At 40.2% G+C, this 14,622-nt stretch overlaps 1 protein-coding gene across 7 annotated transcripts in view; it reads right to left on the bottom strand.

Moving 5' to 3' along the window:
• Nucleotides 1–13,757, bottom strand: part of celf5a (cugbp, Elav-like family member 5a) — a 190,233-nt gene extending 176,476 nt beyond the window's left edge. For 6 of the 7 annotated variants that reach the window (XM_085348866.1, XM_085348862.1, XM_085348868.1 and 3 more), the window contains exon 1: nt 13,361–13,718. In XM_085348866.1, the coding sequence (XP_085204992.1) occupies nt 13,361–13,718 (358 nt within the window). Of the gene's footprint in view, nt 1–13,360 lie in introns of all 7 variants that reach the window. The other variant, XM_085348867.1, reaches the window with a different exon arrangement.
• Nucleotides 13,758–14,622: the final 865 nt, after the last annotated feature.

The raw sequence follows: 14,622 nt of genomic DNA, 5'->3' as shown, positions 1-14,622 counted from the left end.
TGCATTTTGGATCTCATTTCAACAGCCAAATATATTCAGTGGGTGGTGATATATTAAGAGTTTTCATAGAGACAATATTTCAATCTGTTGTTCTTGTTTCAGATGGGATCACTTTTACCCATCCATGCACCACTCTTTGTGCCCCTCTACAAGCATAAATACAGCCGAACAGCACATGTACGGTATTTACAGTTTTACTGACCCTTGTACAACAATGGTTTCTCCACTGAAGGGTAAAATGTCATAAAAGTCACTGATCTATTCATTGATTTGGACCTCTTTTTGCCTCGCTGCCTAAAGTGTCTGTAACGTGGATATGTGCCTTCATGACTGCGGATGCGCTGACCCTCATTACAATATTTAACCACTATAGCCTAAATGATCGCATGAAAGACAAACAGCAGCAACGTGTATGCAGGTTGTGATCTTTCAAGTCTCTGACAGCGTTAATGGTGCCTTACCTGTCCCAGTTACCCCAAAAATAATCGTGTCAAACTGCGTCCCCCAATTAAACCCCTCAGTCACTCACACTACCATTTAATTCGTATTGCTCATTAGCTTGAACTTGACGCAATACCCAGACTGTTACACGTTGTTGTTTTGGCTTTGTTTGTTTGTTTGTTTCTTAAATGGGCGAGGGTAGCAGAAGGGAATGGTTCCATTTTGGTGCTTGTTTTTCTCTCTTTTTCACTCTCTCTGGGCTTGTTGTTGGTTTACTTGACAAACGCTTGCCCCATCTCTGAATAAGAAACAAGTATTTTGCATTACAATCACAAACGCGATTTATTTGTTAATGTGTAATGCATAGGGCATTGCGAATAAATTAATAGCAACCACAACACTGGCAAACAAAAGAGAAACATGAACTCAATTTAAATGTGATTCTGTGCTCTTTAATGTATGGCTTAATAAGAATTTGCAGGCCACAGGCGAAAAAGCTTTAACAACTCCATAATTGGAATCCAAACACGTACAAATTGCCAGCGCTGCGTTGCATACCAAGTGCAAAAGTGTGAGTGGGGGGGAGCATGATGAAATTGTTTGAAATACAACAAAAAGCCACTGTAATCAGAGCCTGCTGACACAGCAATGGGGGAAGCCTTCCCACTGCGAGGAGATGATCCTCTGCATCATCTGACAGAAACCTAAAACAGCTTTGTCTAAAACATTGATTTCAGCTGCAAAGAGAAGAGATTCCTCTTCTCCTCTCGTCTTTCCCAGCTTCTCATCTCCATCAGCAGCTCCCCGTGTCTGGTCTCCCATTTCTTAATGATATATTTTTAAGTGGGGTACGTGTGTACTGGGAAATAAGGCCGAGTCTCTCCATCTCCTCTGCACTGAATTGGCATGTAATTAAAGAGTGTTACATGGGAGAGAGGGAGGGAGCGCGTGAGGCAGAGGGAGAACGGAAGACAGTAAGTAAGAAGTGCGTTCCTGCTCAGTCGTAGAAATCACGAGTGTATGTCCACGGGGTCTGTGAGACACAGGAGGCACTCCTGCTGTGCCATCCTTTAGTGCTCTTTAGGTCTATTTGGCAATGAAATACATTCCTGAAGTCCTGCAAAAGCACACATATGTTTCCTTTATGGTGTAAAGAATAATAAGTAGCTCAAATGTAGAAACACTCAAAAAAATTCACACACCTAAATAAAAAATAATTTTAAAAAGATAGTAAAATATTACTGAGATATTACTGAGAATACTATGGCTGGATTGGTTCCTTGACCAGCTATCTGTTTACTCTTTCAGAAATATTGTTTTAAATTAGTCAGCCAGAAATACTCTGACCAGTAGTGATTCCTTTGAAAACACTTCCAAAAAAAAAAAAAGAAAGAAAGAAAACTGCTGTTACTTCATTGGCCATTTAAAATACTTATTTTTGGCTATTGTTATTGGTAGTGGCATTAAAGTTGTGTATCAAGAAAATTCCCCCACCAAACCCCCAAAACAAAGTCTTTGAGGATATTTTTTCAATTTACTGTTTTAGAGAAAATTCAAGTTTATTCAAGTTTGTCATCTAGAATTAATAATTCAGTCTCAGCAAACAGACTTTTCCTGGTAAATATGATTTCGAAATATGTCTCTTTGTTATTGTAGGTCTTTACCTTGCAATATAAAGCGCCTTGAGGAAACTGTCGTTGTGATTTGGCGCGGTATAAATAAAACTGAAATGATTTGAATTTACAGTTTGCTTTATTTGTTTTACTCCCTCAGCTAACATAATTATAATAACCTGGTGCAGAATTGTAACTGGTCTAAGTGCAAGTTGAAGTATAATACTTGGAGTATTATTGCATTGTGCCTTCCTTCTTCTATACAAAATGAAAAGTTTCTCAATTTGGTACATTTCTGTCTGGATATATGCAGCTTTTTCATGTTTGGCTCTTTTGTTTTATTATGATTATGTTTAATTTTTGTGGGTTCTTTTTTTTAAAGTTTGACCTAAAATAGCTCCCAAATTTAAGTCACATCCCCTTATTTTATTTTATTTTTTTATCATTTGTTAGAATTTTTGCTGAATGTTTCTATGAGTCTGGAACTTTTACTTAAAGTGTTTGTTTCCGTCTTTTGTAATTTTCACAATCTCAGCATTTAGTAATTTGCACTGCCACTCTGGTAGCTGCTGGTAAGCTGAATACGAGCACCCTACTTCTACATAGGCAGTGGGCATAAAATGCGTACTGCAGAATCGTCAAATATGAATGCAATTCCGAGGAGACAGGCCCGGTTTAAACCACAACCTCTCTCTTTTAAACTCCACCTTTCATACCCTCTTTTCTCCATCTCCTTGCCCCAGAGGAGCCAAGCTGCCCCAGTGTAATGAAAAAGTGTGAACTTGCTCTCACTGTGGCATTTCCTTGGCCAGAAAGTGTGAAGGTAGCAGAAACTGAGCCAATCCTGGCACCAGCCTTGTCTGCTCGCTCACACATCATTTGCACTCTTTGGAAAACGCTATCACTGTGGCTAGATTACTTGCTTACTTCATTTACTGCCATGCAGGGCTCTAAGGGAACTGAGAGCCTTTCAGAAGGGTCGGTAGCTGAAACGCACATCATCGGCGTGGATGAAACGTGATTATGACCCGAATCATCGCCAGTCGGTTAGGCGGGAGGCTCTATGGCACAGATTGACCACGAGGGGGGTAATCAGTCTGGTCTCATAGAATCTTTTAGTTTATCTAATCATTTTCTTATCTTTGAAAAAAACACAACCACACTTCTTGATCTGTTTACACACAACAATCATGTCAATACTTAGGGCGAAGGCTGAAAGAGGGCAAAGAAAAACAGCTAGCGATGGCAGGGACCTTTCAAAACAGTCTCAGTCATTGTTCTGACAACAACATTTTTGCTGCCCCAGCTTAATAATGAGCCTCATAATGATATTGTAATAAAAGCAGTAGCCTTCTTTAACCTGTAAACCTTAATTATGTCAGACATTCACCTTCTATAGCACCAGAAACTGTGCACAGTAAACATCTCCTAACCCTGAATCCTCGTGCACTCTTCCATCACTCCTCCACTAATAACTGTAACCCTTCATCTCTGCTGCACCCAGCTCCAAAATCCTTTTCCATTTCCTCCTTCACTAACCCTCCCATCACACCTTCACTATGAGCTGGGGGAGGATGAACACTGCAGAGCACTGAGGAGCATCGGTGTCTATCATGAAGGCAACAAATAGCCCCTGCACCCTCGTGGTATCCTCTCTGACCCCTGAGTAGAAGAACCTCAGCCATTGATTTGTTGCTACTTGCTCACATAGACTACACTATAGCCTCCAAGAAGCGGTCAAACAGATCCATAGGCAGAACCTCCCAAAGGATTTCGTGTGTGTGTGTGTGTGTGTGTGTGTGTGTGTGTGTGTGTGTGTGTGTGTGTGTGTGTGTGTGTGTGTGTGTGTGTGTGTGTGTGTGTGTGCATGCATTCATGTATTTGTGTGTACATGTGATATATTGCCTAATGAGTGTGACAATTACATTTAATTCTTTCCGAAATGCTCAGTATATGTTTCATGATCAATACAGGGAAATAGAAACCATCACAGCAATGCAGGCACGCACTGTATACTGATACCTTCACAGTCACTTACTAGAATAAGTGTTGCTTAAGTGGTACTTCATATATATTCCAGCTGGTAAGTCATGACTGACTATCTTTCTATGACAGAATAACTGTATAAATGTGTTAAAACTATCATTGTGAACTATAGCCTTAAATAAAGCAGACATACAAAGTGTTTTTGAGAGTTAAAAAGTTCAACGTACTACAACACATCAATAGTTCATTCCCTAATAAACCATAAATAATTAAAACTGACATGTCAAATCATTGTCACGAACTTGTATTTGTTTGTTTATAATCACAAACTATCTGAAAATGTTGTTCACATTAATTATAAGTCTTATTATAATAATGCCTCAGTTATAATATATTTAATTATGCAATGTGTGTTGCAATTAAACACTTTAATTGTCACTAGACTTCTTGTTGCAGAATTGTAAGGTTGGCAGTAAGATTATGCAAGGCTCCTTTGTATGTTTACTATCATGCATTCCAATACATTTTTAAATTGAGAAAATGAATCACATTTTTATGAACATATAATAGAGGTTAAAGCTCAAACTCAGAACAACCTATCTGGAGATTGTTGTGACATTTAGATAAATGTACTTTTCTTTGTGGATGCAAATATTCAGCCGTCTCCTTAATGTTATCCAACTATTTAATAAAAGCAAAGGAAAGACTCCTACAATCAGTTGCAAGCATAAACACAGGGATTGCTAGCAGCGGGAAAGTCTCAACTCACAGAGACTTTGGAAGAGAAACCTCATAAATCCTTCAATTATCAGCTTGTTATATTTGCTATTAAGTGAACTTGTGCCAATTGTAGATGTCCATGTTATATTTGATCTGCATGTTGGCAAACATACTTATGACATATACACGTATTAGCATTAAAAAGGAATTTCCAACAACCACTTTATAAAGTTGGCAGCAAATGCAGGTTTTGTTGGTGACATGGCAGATTGCAACCAGCAGCCCGTCCCCAGAATTGGCCAGAATCCCTGATATTTGGCTGGATAACACTTATGATACAGCACTTTGGCATCCTCCACTGTTCTATAGCCTTTAAAGTAAGTCTTGACTTTTGTAGACTCTCTGAGTACATCATCCCTCTTTTGCTATTAAAGCCATGGTCCAATCTATAAATAGTAGTCCAGTGCCCTGCATCCCTGATGAGCAAGCTAATTGACACTGTTAATGGATACAGTTTCACAGAGCTGTAAATAATGTGTAGGTTCACACTTACTGCCTCCTGCCGTGTTACTTCTGGGAGGGCAACAAGAGTTTACCTGCCAAGTCCCGTCTCTCCAGCCTGTCATCCCTGCTTCCCTCCCTGAGCCAAGTCTGCTCCGGCCAAGGGATTTACAGAAATCAATAACTCTGTGTGCCCCCACCCCACCTCCCTCTGCCCGAGTCAAAGTCAGAAAACTGCATCCTCTTCATGTACTCTAACAACCTCTTGAAAGAGGAAAACAGGACTACAAGAAAGGAAACCATAAAATCCCTTTCATTTTGGCCCACACCGTTTGTATTTAAAGTTTCCCTTTAATGTATGGCATATTTGATGCAATATTACTAAAAATGCATGTCCTCTGTCTAAAACTAAAAGGCATTTAAACCTCTGAGACAGCTCAATTGATCATAGCAAAGCCACAATCATAGATGACTGGCAGCTGCAAACTGACTATGGACTAAGAGACAGATCAGGTTCTCAGTCACTTTGATTTTACAAATTGAAAGGTACCTTAAAAGACATCGCTTCAAAGGCACGGAGGTTGCTTGGATGGACTGTTTGAAAGAGGGATGAGAAAGACAGACATGCAAGGAGAGCAAAAAACACTACCTGGTGAAATCATTCACACATTCATTCTCTATCAGTATACCGCTGTACATGGGCAACCTAATGAAATGAGATACACTTGATTTATCCCACATTGGAAAATTAATTTGTTAATGTGAAGTAAGTATAAAATGTGTCCAATACTGTATCTGTCCTTGTGGCAGTGAAGCTGAATCAGTCTCTTAGAGAAGGTGCTCCGTTGCATGTCCAGCAAGTGGTGCCGGAGGTAGTCACGATGCAATCAGTGACCACCTCTTCGAGACTGATGTATATACACAAGCCTTTATAAAGACGCTGGTAATGAATACTGTTTTTTTATTTTCCATCTTTCAAAAGCTCATTTTCACTTATACCCTGCTTGCCAACAATATAATTTGTGTCATTGTCCTAACTTTTATTTATTTATCTCATATCACCACTGCAGCTGGAGGAGACAATTAATTAACACTAATGGTGTGACTAACAAGCAGACACCGGGGTGTTAATTGCCTCGATGTACTGTATTTCCTGGTAACCACATTAAATGGATAGATAGATAGATAGATAGATAGATAGATAGATAGATAGATAGATAGATAGATAGATAGATAGATAGATAGATAGATAGATAGATAGATAGATAGATAGATAGATAGATAGATAGATAGATAGTCTTTTTTAATTAAGCCAGATCTACCGTTGTACAGTGTACCACAGATCAGATGCCATAATGGAACTCATATAAAGTCCATATACTTTGCTTATTCTACAAAATTAATATTTGATCACCAGAAAAGTAACACAAATTCTGTCTCTCATCTTTCTATTCTGGCATGCAATTTGCTTGTATCAAACACACACAAAAAATGGATGCGATACATCTCTAGTACAAAGCCTCTGACCAGTTTATGTCACTGGCAATAGAGCACAGAGACTGTTGGCTGCGGCATCACTCCTTAAGTGAGAAAGATGGATGGAAGGAGCGTGGAGAGAGATGGCTGAGCGATGGAAGAGACGGGGTGTGAGGGGAGGCATGGAAAGGCGCTGGAAACGAGGCCTGCAGTCGCCCACAGATGCTCCCTCTGTCTCTCCCTCCTTTTGAGCACAGTACGGGAGCAGTCTTTTGGGGAGGCTGGCAGGCAATCAGTGATGCCATGCCAGCAGTGCAGCGATGGCAGCTTAACCTATTTTCGGAAATACCACAGAATATCTATTTATAACCGTGCTGAGCCGCATGTATCTTCACACATCCCTCATGGACTTGAGCATTCTTAGACATTTTCCAATCTAAAATGTGCCTTCCTTAAATTTCAAGGATTGCTTAATATCTGTGGAAAACAAGGTCTGCTAATAGTTCTGCTTATCCCCACTTAGGGTGGCAAACTACCATATTATTCACGCTGTCAAAATACTAACATTTTTCGCATAATATAGTTTGTCATTAATTATAAACAGTTTTGCTGTTACTGCTTCCATTCTAATCATAAAATAAGAAATCACCTCTGGACAGCACAGAATTAACATTACAAGTAGCAGTGGTATTATTGAATTACATATTACTAGTGTTACTAGAGGGATTTTCTCATGTCAGCAGCTTTCAGGTGATTATTTTATCTGCCAAGCTTGGCCTCTGCTCCTCCTCAATCCATCCCATCCACTGTTGCCCAAATGGCAAACAGCCTGTCAGAGGCATCCTCCATGTCCCAAGCTGAACCATCACTCTGCTCTCCCAGCGCCTTGGGATAAAAGCTGCCATTTGTTTCTGCATCTCTGACAAACACTTATCCATCTGTCCATACATCCATTGTTCTGTGCCATGTGTCTGTCTGTCATTTGCCTCGTGAGCCCCGCTTCATACATGTTCCATCCTAACTGTGCAAATGCTCTCTGTCACACCGGGCTGTATGACAGTGGGGGGGGGATTAGGTGAGAGTACCAAGTCCAGTATCCACAAAGCTTTGTGTTCACGTGCACTCTCAGGCAGATTCGTGTAAGACATAAATGCATTGTTCATTCACACCAATATCAAGGACTCGACGATTTGGCAATCAGAGAAATGTGACAGCTTGACTAATCTGTGATTGTTTTTTGTCCAAAACACGGGGGCTAGCAAGCCCTCCAAGGGCACGGTACTATAAGACAAGACAAATAACTTATTATTTTCCAGGCTTGTACAAGGCTTTATCGCATGAGTTCTCCTGAACCATTCCAAAATGGAGAGGGATTATCACAAAACATTGCATTAAAATCTCCTCTCTCCCCTCTCCCTTGTTATTTCATTTTCCTTCTAAAATGAATCTGTGCCCAGCCAGGCTCAAACACAACATTAAAGAGCTCATGCTATTCTAACAGAAACCACCAACCCCCTCCTCCTCGCGCTCTCCCTTTTCCGCCCTCTGTGCCTTTATAACCCCCCTCCCCCCTCATAAGAGTACACTCTACTCTGTAGGCAATGGCACTCTGCAAAGCTGCCCATTCAAAATAGATAGTCTAAATAGAGGGAGATAGAAGCCTAAGAAAATAGCTCTGACCTTTGAGCCTGAGCAGGAAGGCAGCGCGCTTCTGCCAACTCTACCTTTAGAAAAGAAATGTGTCCACAAAACAGCCAAAAATAATTCAACTCAAAAATCTTCCATTTAAAATTTCTGGAAAAAGCCAGTAGCGCAAATTAAAATCGCCTTCCATCTCGCATCGATTATTATTATAGGTTGTCATCAAAACAGTCAACTTACCAATATAACTTTTTAAAACACCATGGCATCACCACCATCCCTTGAAACACAAACACTGTCCAGAAAATGTAGAATGAAGGACCAAAGAGCTTTATTTACTTGAGTTAATGAAATGCAAAAACATTAGAGGTTTTATTAATGAGTTAGACCTCACTGCTCATTTTCCCATCTCTGTTCCCATTCTGGGCACCCATTTACAGCAAACACATTCCACAAAGGTCATGGTGTAACAGCACTTCCAACAAACTGAAAGTATAATATACTGCAAGCAATAATGAATGTTGCATTGGTGCAGGAAATCAATCCATCTGAAAGGCTCTCCTGGGCAGGTATTAAAGGAGAGGGAATCGGAGACGGAATAAAAGTCAGGTGAGCCTGGTGAGCAGATACAAACCTCCAGCAGAGCGCAGCCTTGTTGCCATCTAAGATTGCCAATCTGCTTGGGAAACCAACAGAAAAGAGCAGGAGAGAGAGGGAGGCAGCACTCCTCATCCTGAAGTCAAGGCCCATAGCGCCTGTCAGTACCCGTTGAGCTGCTGCATCTTTTATGAGGAAAGCCCTGTTGCTTATTACAATATTTACAGACGTTTAAAGATTGCGAGGCGAGTGTTGTTACTGCATTAGCTTGGCTCGGTGGCCTTCGCTCACTAGACTCTGACAGGAGATTTTATTCTAGATTTGTTCAATCGAATCACTGCACAAAACTACACAGAGACCGAGAATTGTTTTTCAGGTGACTCAGAGGTCACACGCACAGCTGGAACGGAGTGTAGCTTTCATGGCATTTATGATATTGGTTCATTTCATTAGTAAATAGGCAATAATGTCAAAAGGAATAAGTTCCAAAGCTGTCTATTAAATCTGTAATATTAACACAGTTCGGTCTTTCTGTACAGTCCATGTCGTATCTACAGCTCTGTTTATGGATGTAAGCGAATTTTTCCCATCTGTTTCCCCAGGAGGGATGCTGTCCTACAGCAGTGCCGTGATCTTTGACACTTTCCATAAGGCACACGTAATATGAAAATGTGTGCATGTACTTCCATAATATCAAAGGAAGAAAGCAGCTTTAACAAACCAACGGTTGGTTTAACCAGTGCTGTTGCCTTTAAGCTCCATCTTCATAAAGGAAAACTGGAATGTATAGTTCTGGTTTGATGAATATGCTTTGTTCCAACTAGCTGTGCTTCCTTCCTTCTTTATTCTTTGAGGAGCACAGCTTACAGAGAAACCCTATCCATCAGACTGCTTCAGACGAAGGAAAAAATAAAAACTTGAATAAATATTTCATTAGATTATTCTGTGATTTAATGTGCTTCTGCTTGCTGGGGTCTATGGCAATATCTCCATTTATAAATGCATTAACACAGTAATACTCAACACAAGCTTAGTGTTGATATCCAGGCAGCCTTACTCGGCAGAATGGAGCAACCTAGGGATTTTTTTTTGTCTATGCGTCTACCTGTTGTGCTAAATTATACATTTCCTCTCTGATCTGAGTGCATTGTGGAAACTCACATGATATAATCTACCCAACTGCACTTTTAATTAAAGAATTTGATATAGCAAGCAACATAACAGGCACAATGCATAAAAGGAACACTGGTTCTGGATATATGCAAGTGCATATATGCATGTATGTATTTGTTCTGCATGTGCTAGTCAAAGGTAATTAGAGCCAAAGGGAGAAGTTTTCATAGTCTGTGATAAATTCAACATCAGGAAATCCTCTACTTATTAATACCAATTGGGCGACAATAATTGGCAGGCCATCGACAGCGTGGGCAGAATTAATCATTTGAAGAGGCAGGCTAGACTGAATTTTTAATTGGCAGAGGCAGCCACTGTTTAGGGAGGCAACCAGCTGATCACCCAAGAGACTGCTGCTTCAGACAATGCACATTTGCTAATCCTCTTGAGTCAAGTTATTATGGCCATGCATTATTATCACGCTTTACAAACTAATTCCATGTTTTCCCTCTCGGATTACCAAGGGGAAAAAACAGCTGCATAAGAAAAGAGGAAATAAACACAGAGAGCACAATGTGGATGAAATGAAAATCCAAAAAATCCAAATGACAGAATAAGCACAATGGCTACGAATGCACAACACTTAGTATAATGAAAATAGCATGTGCGCATGTGTGTATGTGCGTGTGTTCCTCTGTCCATCGATGTCTTTGTTAGCGTGAATGTGCCACTTTGAGGGTGCTTGCCCAGTGTTTCCATCAGGATGCGTACCCCATAATCCTTTTTCTGCTTAATAACGTGATTAACTATAAAATAACCTCATCAAGGATCACTGACACATTAGAGTTTGATTTTGTATTGTTAATTGTGCAACAAGGCTTCATTACATCCTAACTCATTTAATTTGACTGAACTATGCTTATCTAAAATTAATTAGCAGTTTGTACGTTAAAATTCAGGGTAAATAATGACATGAGAAATGCATTTGGAATCATATTTTTAGCATTTTTTCTAGATCAGAAGGAGAGGATTATCCAGCTACATTTAAACAAGATTTTTTGTTTAGTAAAATGCAAAAAAAAAAAAAAAAAAAAAATTATAATGCACAATGAACAGATATAAAGGTTCACTGGATATTTTTAAGGGATTTCACTTTGTTGAAAGGCTCTTTTGAGTTTTGCATTTCAAACTGACAAGAGAACTGAGGAGGTTGATCATACAGAGTCTCACCGAAAGCAAGCAGTACATCTCAATTACACATTTTCCTACTTCTTCTACTTTACCACCAGGGCAAGAATGATGTAATACATTGATGATAATATAATGCTACGAGGAAATCTAACAAAAAACCTTTTCAAATGAATTACAATGTAGTTAAGCAGTTTATCACTGTATTAATTGACAAAATAATTGCTAATTATGACATATCAAATTTATGGCCTAGACAAATGTCAAATATTTCACTTGAATTATATACATGTCTACCAAAGATCAGTGTTTTTGTATGCGTAATGGAAATGTGCTGTTTATGTTATGTGGAAAGCCTAAATTGTTTTTTCCCTGATAGCACGGTAAGGTGACATCATTCAGGACCCAAAATACTGCCATCACTGTAACATGGGTGAAATGACATTTTAGTATATGCATGAACACAAGCACAAAAACACACACATCCAAAGCAAACCAGATCAGTGCAATACTGAAGAAATGACTTCCACAACAATAACATCAACTTTACGACCGTCATAAAATATGTGGCAAACATTATTATTATTATTATATACTGTAACTGTATCCTGGTTTGAAACCCTCACAAAGACTTGTATTAATTATTCTGAAGGAGATGGGGACGACCTTTGTAGCAGAAACAAATTTAATATCTTGCGATGGTGACTTGATGCATGACACGACAGGGTTTGTAATGTTTACTGTCATACATTATCATTTGTCTTTTCTAAATGTCACTGTAATAAAAGGCTTATCTCCTGTGCTTACATCCTTCACACATCTGCATCTGCTCTGCGAAATGAAGAATCCACGTGTGGAAAAAAACAAAGAAAAGGGTTTTTTATAACTGTGGATTTGACTAAATGATAGTCGAGGCCATTGCATGCTTTTGTTTGTGACTTCTATGTGTCAGCAATGAAATCACCATAAATGTTCTCCAAATGCATTAAGTATGCAATTGCCCTTTTGTCGTTATATGAATAAGATGTTGCAAACTTTGTGGACAGTGCACTGGCCTGACCGTTACAATGAAACTAACAGTGATCACAGTGCTTATAGTCAAAGCCTGAATGTCACTGATCAGCTAAACCAGTGCAGCTCTGGGGTTATGCACTTCAGGTCTAAATTAAAGGTTGGGTGAGGGTTCACGGGTCATGACGATGACAATGATGACGTCTGCACTGCTTGAATCTAGGGGATGGGGGGTGCGGGGTATGAGGGGGGGCTGTATCGTGAAATGCTTTTCCCACCCAGGCAGTGATCTATATTCTTGCTAGCCAACTTCATTATGGAAGATGGAAGTTGTCAGTGTATGTATAGTGACCTGAGTGGATTTACACCCTCTGCTTCCATTTCAGCAGAAGCATCACTGCCCACTCTCCGTGGCGACGTCCGTCATCTTGTGACAGTTCGTGCGCCCTTTGGAGACGTTGTAGAATTGAACTGATTTCGCCGTGTCGCGTTTGCACCCAGCCCGCTCTATTTGCACATGGGGAGATGTTAAAGAAAGCATATGGATGAATAAATGATGCTGCCCCTCCGCAAAAGATGGGACTGGCAAGAGGAGGCTGTTGAAAAATGCATCCTTTCCGAGCGCCTCTGCCCCACTTAGGAGCGTGTTAAGGAAACACTCAAAGGCAATAAAATGAAGAATTGTTCCTCGTGTTCAAAACACTCAAAATATGTGCAAATCTTTCTTTTTGTGGTCATAATAAATACTGAAATTTAGAGATAGAAATACAAAAGCGCGTCAAACCAATCTGATAATTACTAAAAAGCTAAAAACTTGCCTTACGCACAAAAAAAGCAACTGGAGCAAAATGCCAAACCTCATGAATGTTATACAGAAATATGAGCAGTGATGAGCATAACGATACAGATTATTTGGGGGATTGACAGCTGAGCGATTAAGCCCGATTAAACATGAAAATAAAAGTGACAAAAATCCGCATTTCACTACAAATCAGTTCAGTACGTACAGATACTAATAAGCAGATATTAAGCTTCATATGGGCCTCTCAGCCATTCGAGGGGCGACACATTACCTTTGTGCATGCCGGTGTATCGGTCCTTGAGAACTGTCAGTTCGTGGATTTTCCCAAACTGTTCAAACAGGGGTTTCAGGTCTTTTTCTTCCAAGTTCCGCGGTATCTGCCCGATAAACAGTTTAATGGCATCTTGGTCCTTCATGTTGCCGCTCTCCGGATGAATTGAAATGGGTTCTGACCCGTTCATGGGTTTCGGAAATGTGATCTGAGGGTACTGGTGCTGATGTGGGATAAGTAGTAGTGGTTGTTGGGTCGGTGGTGCCCCCGGTCCGGTGAAAACCAGGCTGGAGTGAGAGGGCTGGGGCTGCTGTGGATGGTGCTGCCTTCTTGTTTCAGTCTGAGTGAATCTGGCCATTCTGAGCTGGGAGCAGAGTGGATAATAATGACAACACACACACACACTGTGAGAGAGCAAGCACTCAGCTGGAAACCAGGCTGACTTTCTATCCGACACACAACACACACGCACACACAGCGAGGAAGAGGGGGTTGATATTGGTGAAATAAGCGCGCAGAAGCGATATGAGACACTATAGAGCGACACCCAGTGGTGTTTATGATGTACTCGAACTCAAAAAAGACTTCTTTCGGCTGCTTCCTTTAGGGGTCGCCACAGCGGATCATCTGCCTATGTTCCCTATCCCATCATTCTCCTCTGTCACATCAACCCTCTGCATGTCCTCCCTCACTACATCCACGAACCTTCTCTGAGGTTTTCATATTTTCCATCTTTTCCTCCTGCCTGGAAGATCCATATTCAACATCCACTGTCCAAAATCCTTCCTCTCCACATGTGCAAACCGTCTCACCCTTTTCTTTCTCACTTTGTCTCCAAACAGCTCACCGTGATCTGTCCCTCTGATGTACTAATTTCTAATTTTGTCCATTCTGGTTCCTCCCACTGAAAATCTTATGCAAGTCTGCAGCAGAATAGCCCGACTATTTACGCTCGCATATTTCTAGCTGTAATTTATAAAATGTCTTCTCTTAAAGTTTGATCACATTTTAAAATTTTAAATGTGGAAGCCAGCTGTCAATCTCTCAGTGTGTAAACAATGAATGAACCCTCTGGTGTCCACAACACTGTTTTGTCTTTAAAGGACCATCAGGAGGGGTAAAGAACACATTTATTTCTTTTTTCTCTAAATTAAAACAGCTGAAGGTTAAACAGTGCTATGGTGCAGGCCATTACCATGTATTTGAATTAATGGCACTGTAACAGTATCCAAAGGTTGTTCTTAAATCAAATAATCAAAGAT

This window comes from Diplotaxodon limnothrissa, linkage group LG23 (genome assembly GCF_057381915.1).
Source record: "Diplotaxodon limnothrissa isolate DT_005_m linkage group LG23, D_limnothrissa_male_GT1.1, whole genome shotgun sequence".
Taxonomy (NCBI): Eukaryota; Metazoa; Chordata; class Actinopteri; order Cichliformes; family Cichlidae; genus Diplotaxodon; species Diplotaxodon limnothrissa.
The sequence above is the reverse complement of the archived record's forward strand: the minus strand, read 5'-3'. Positions and strand labels throughout refer to the sequence as shown.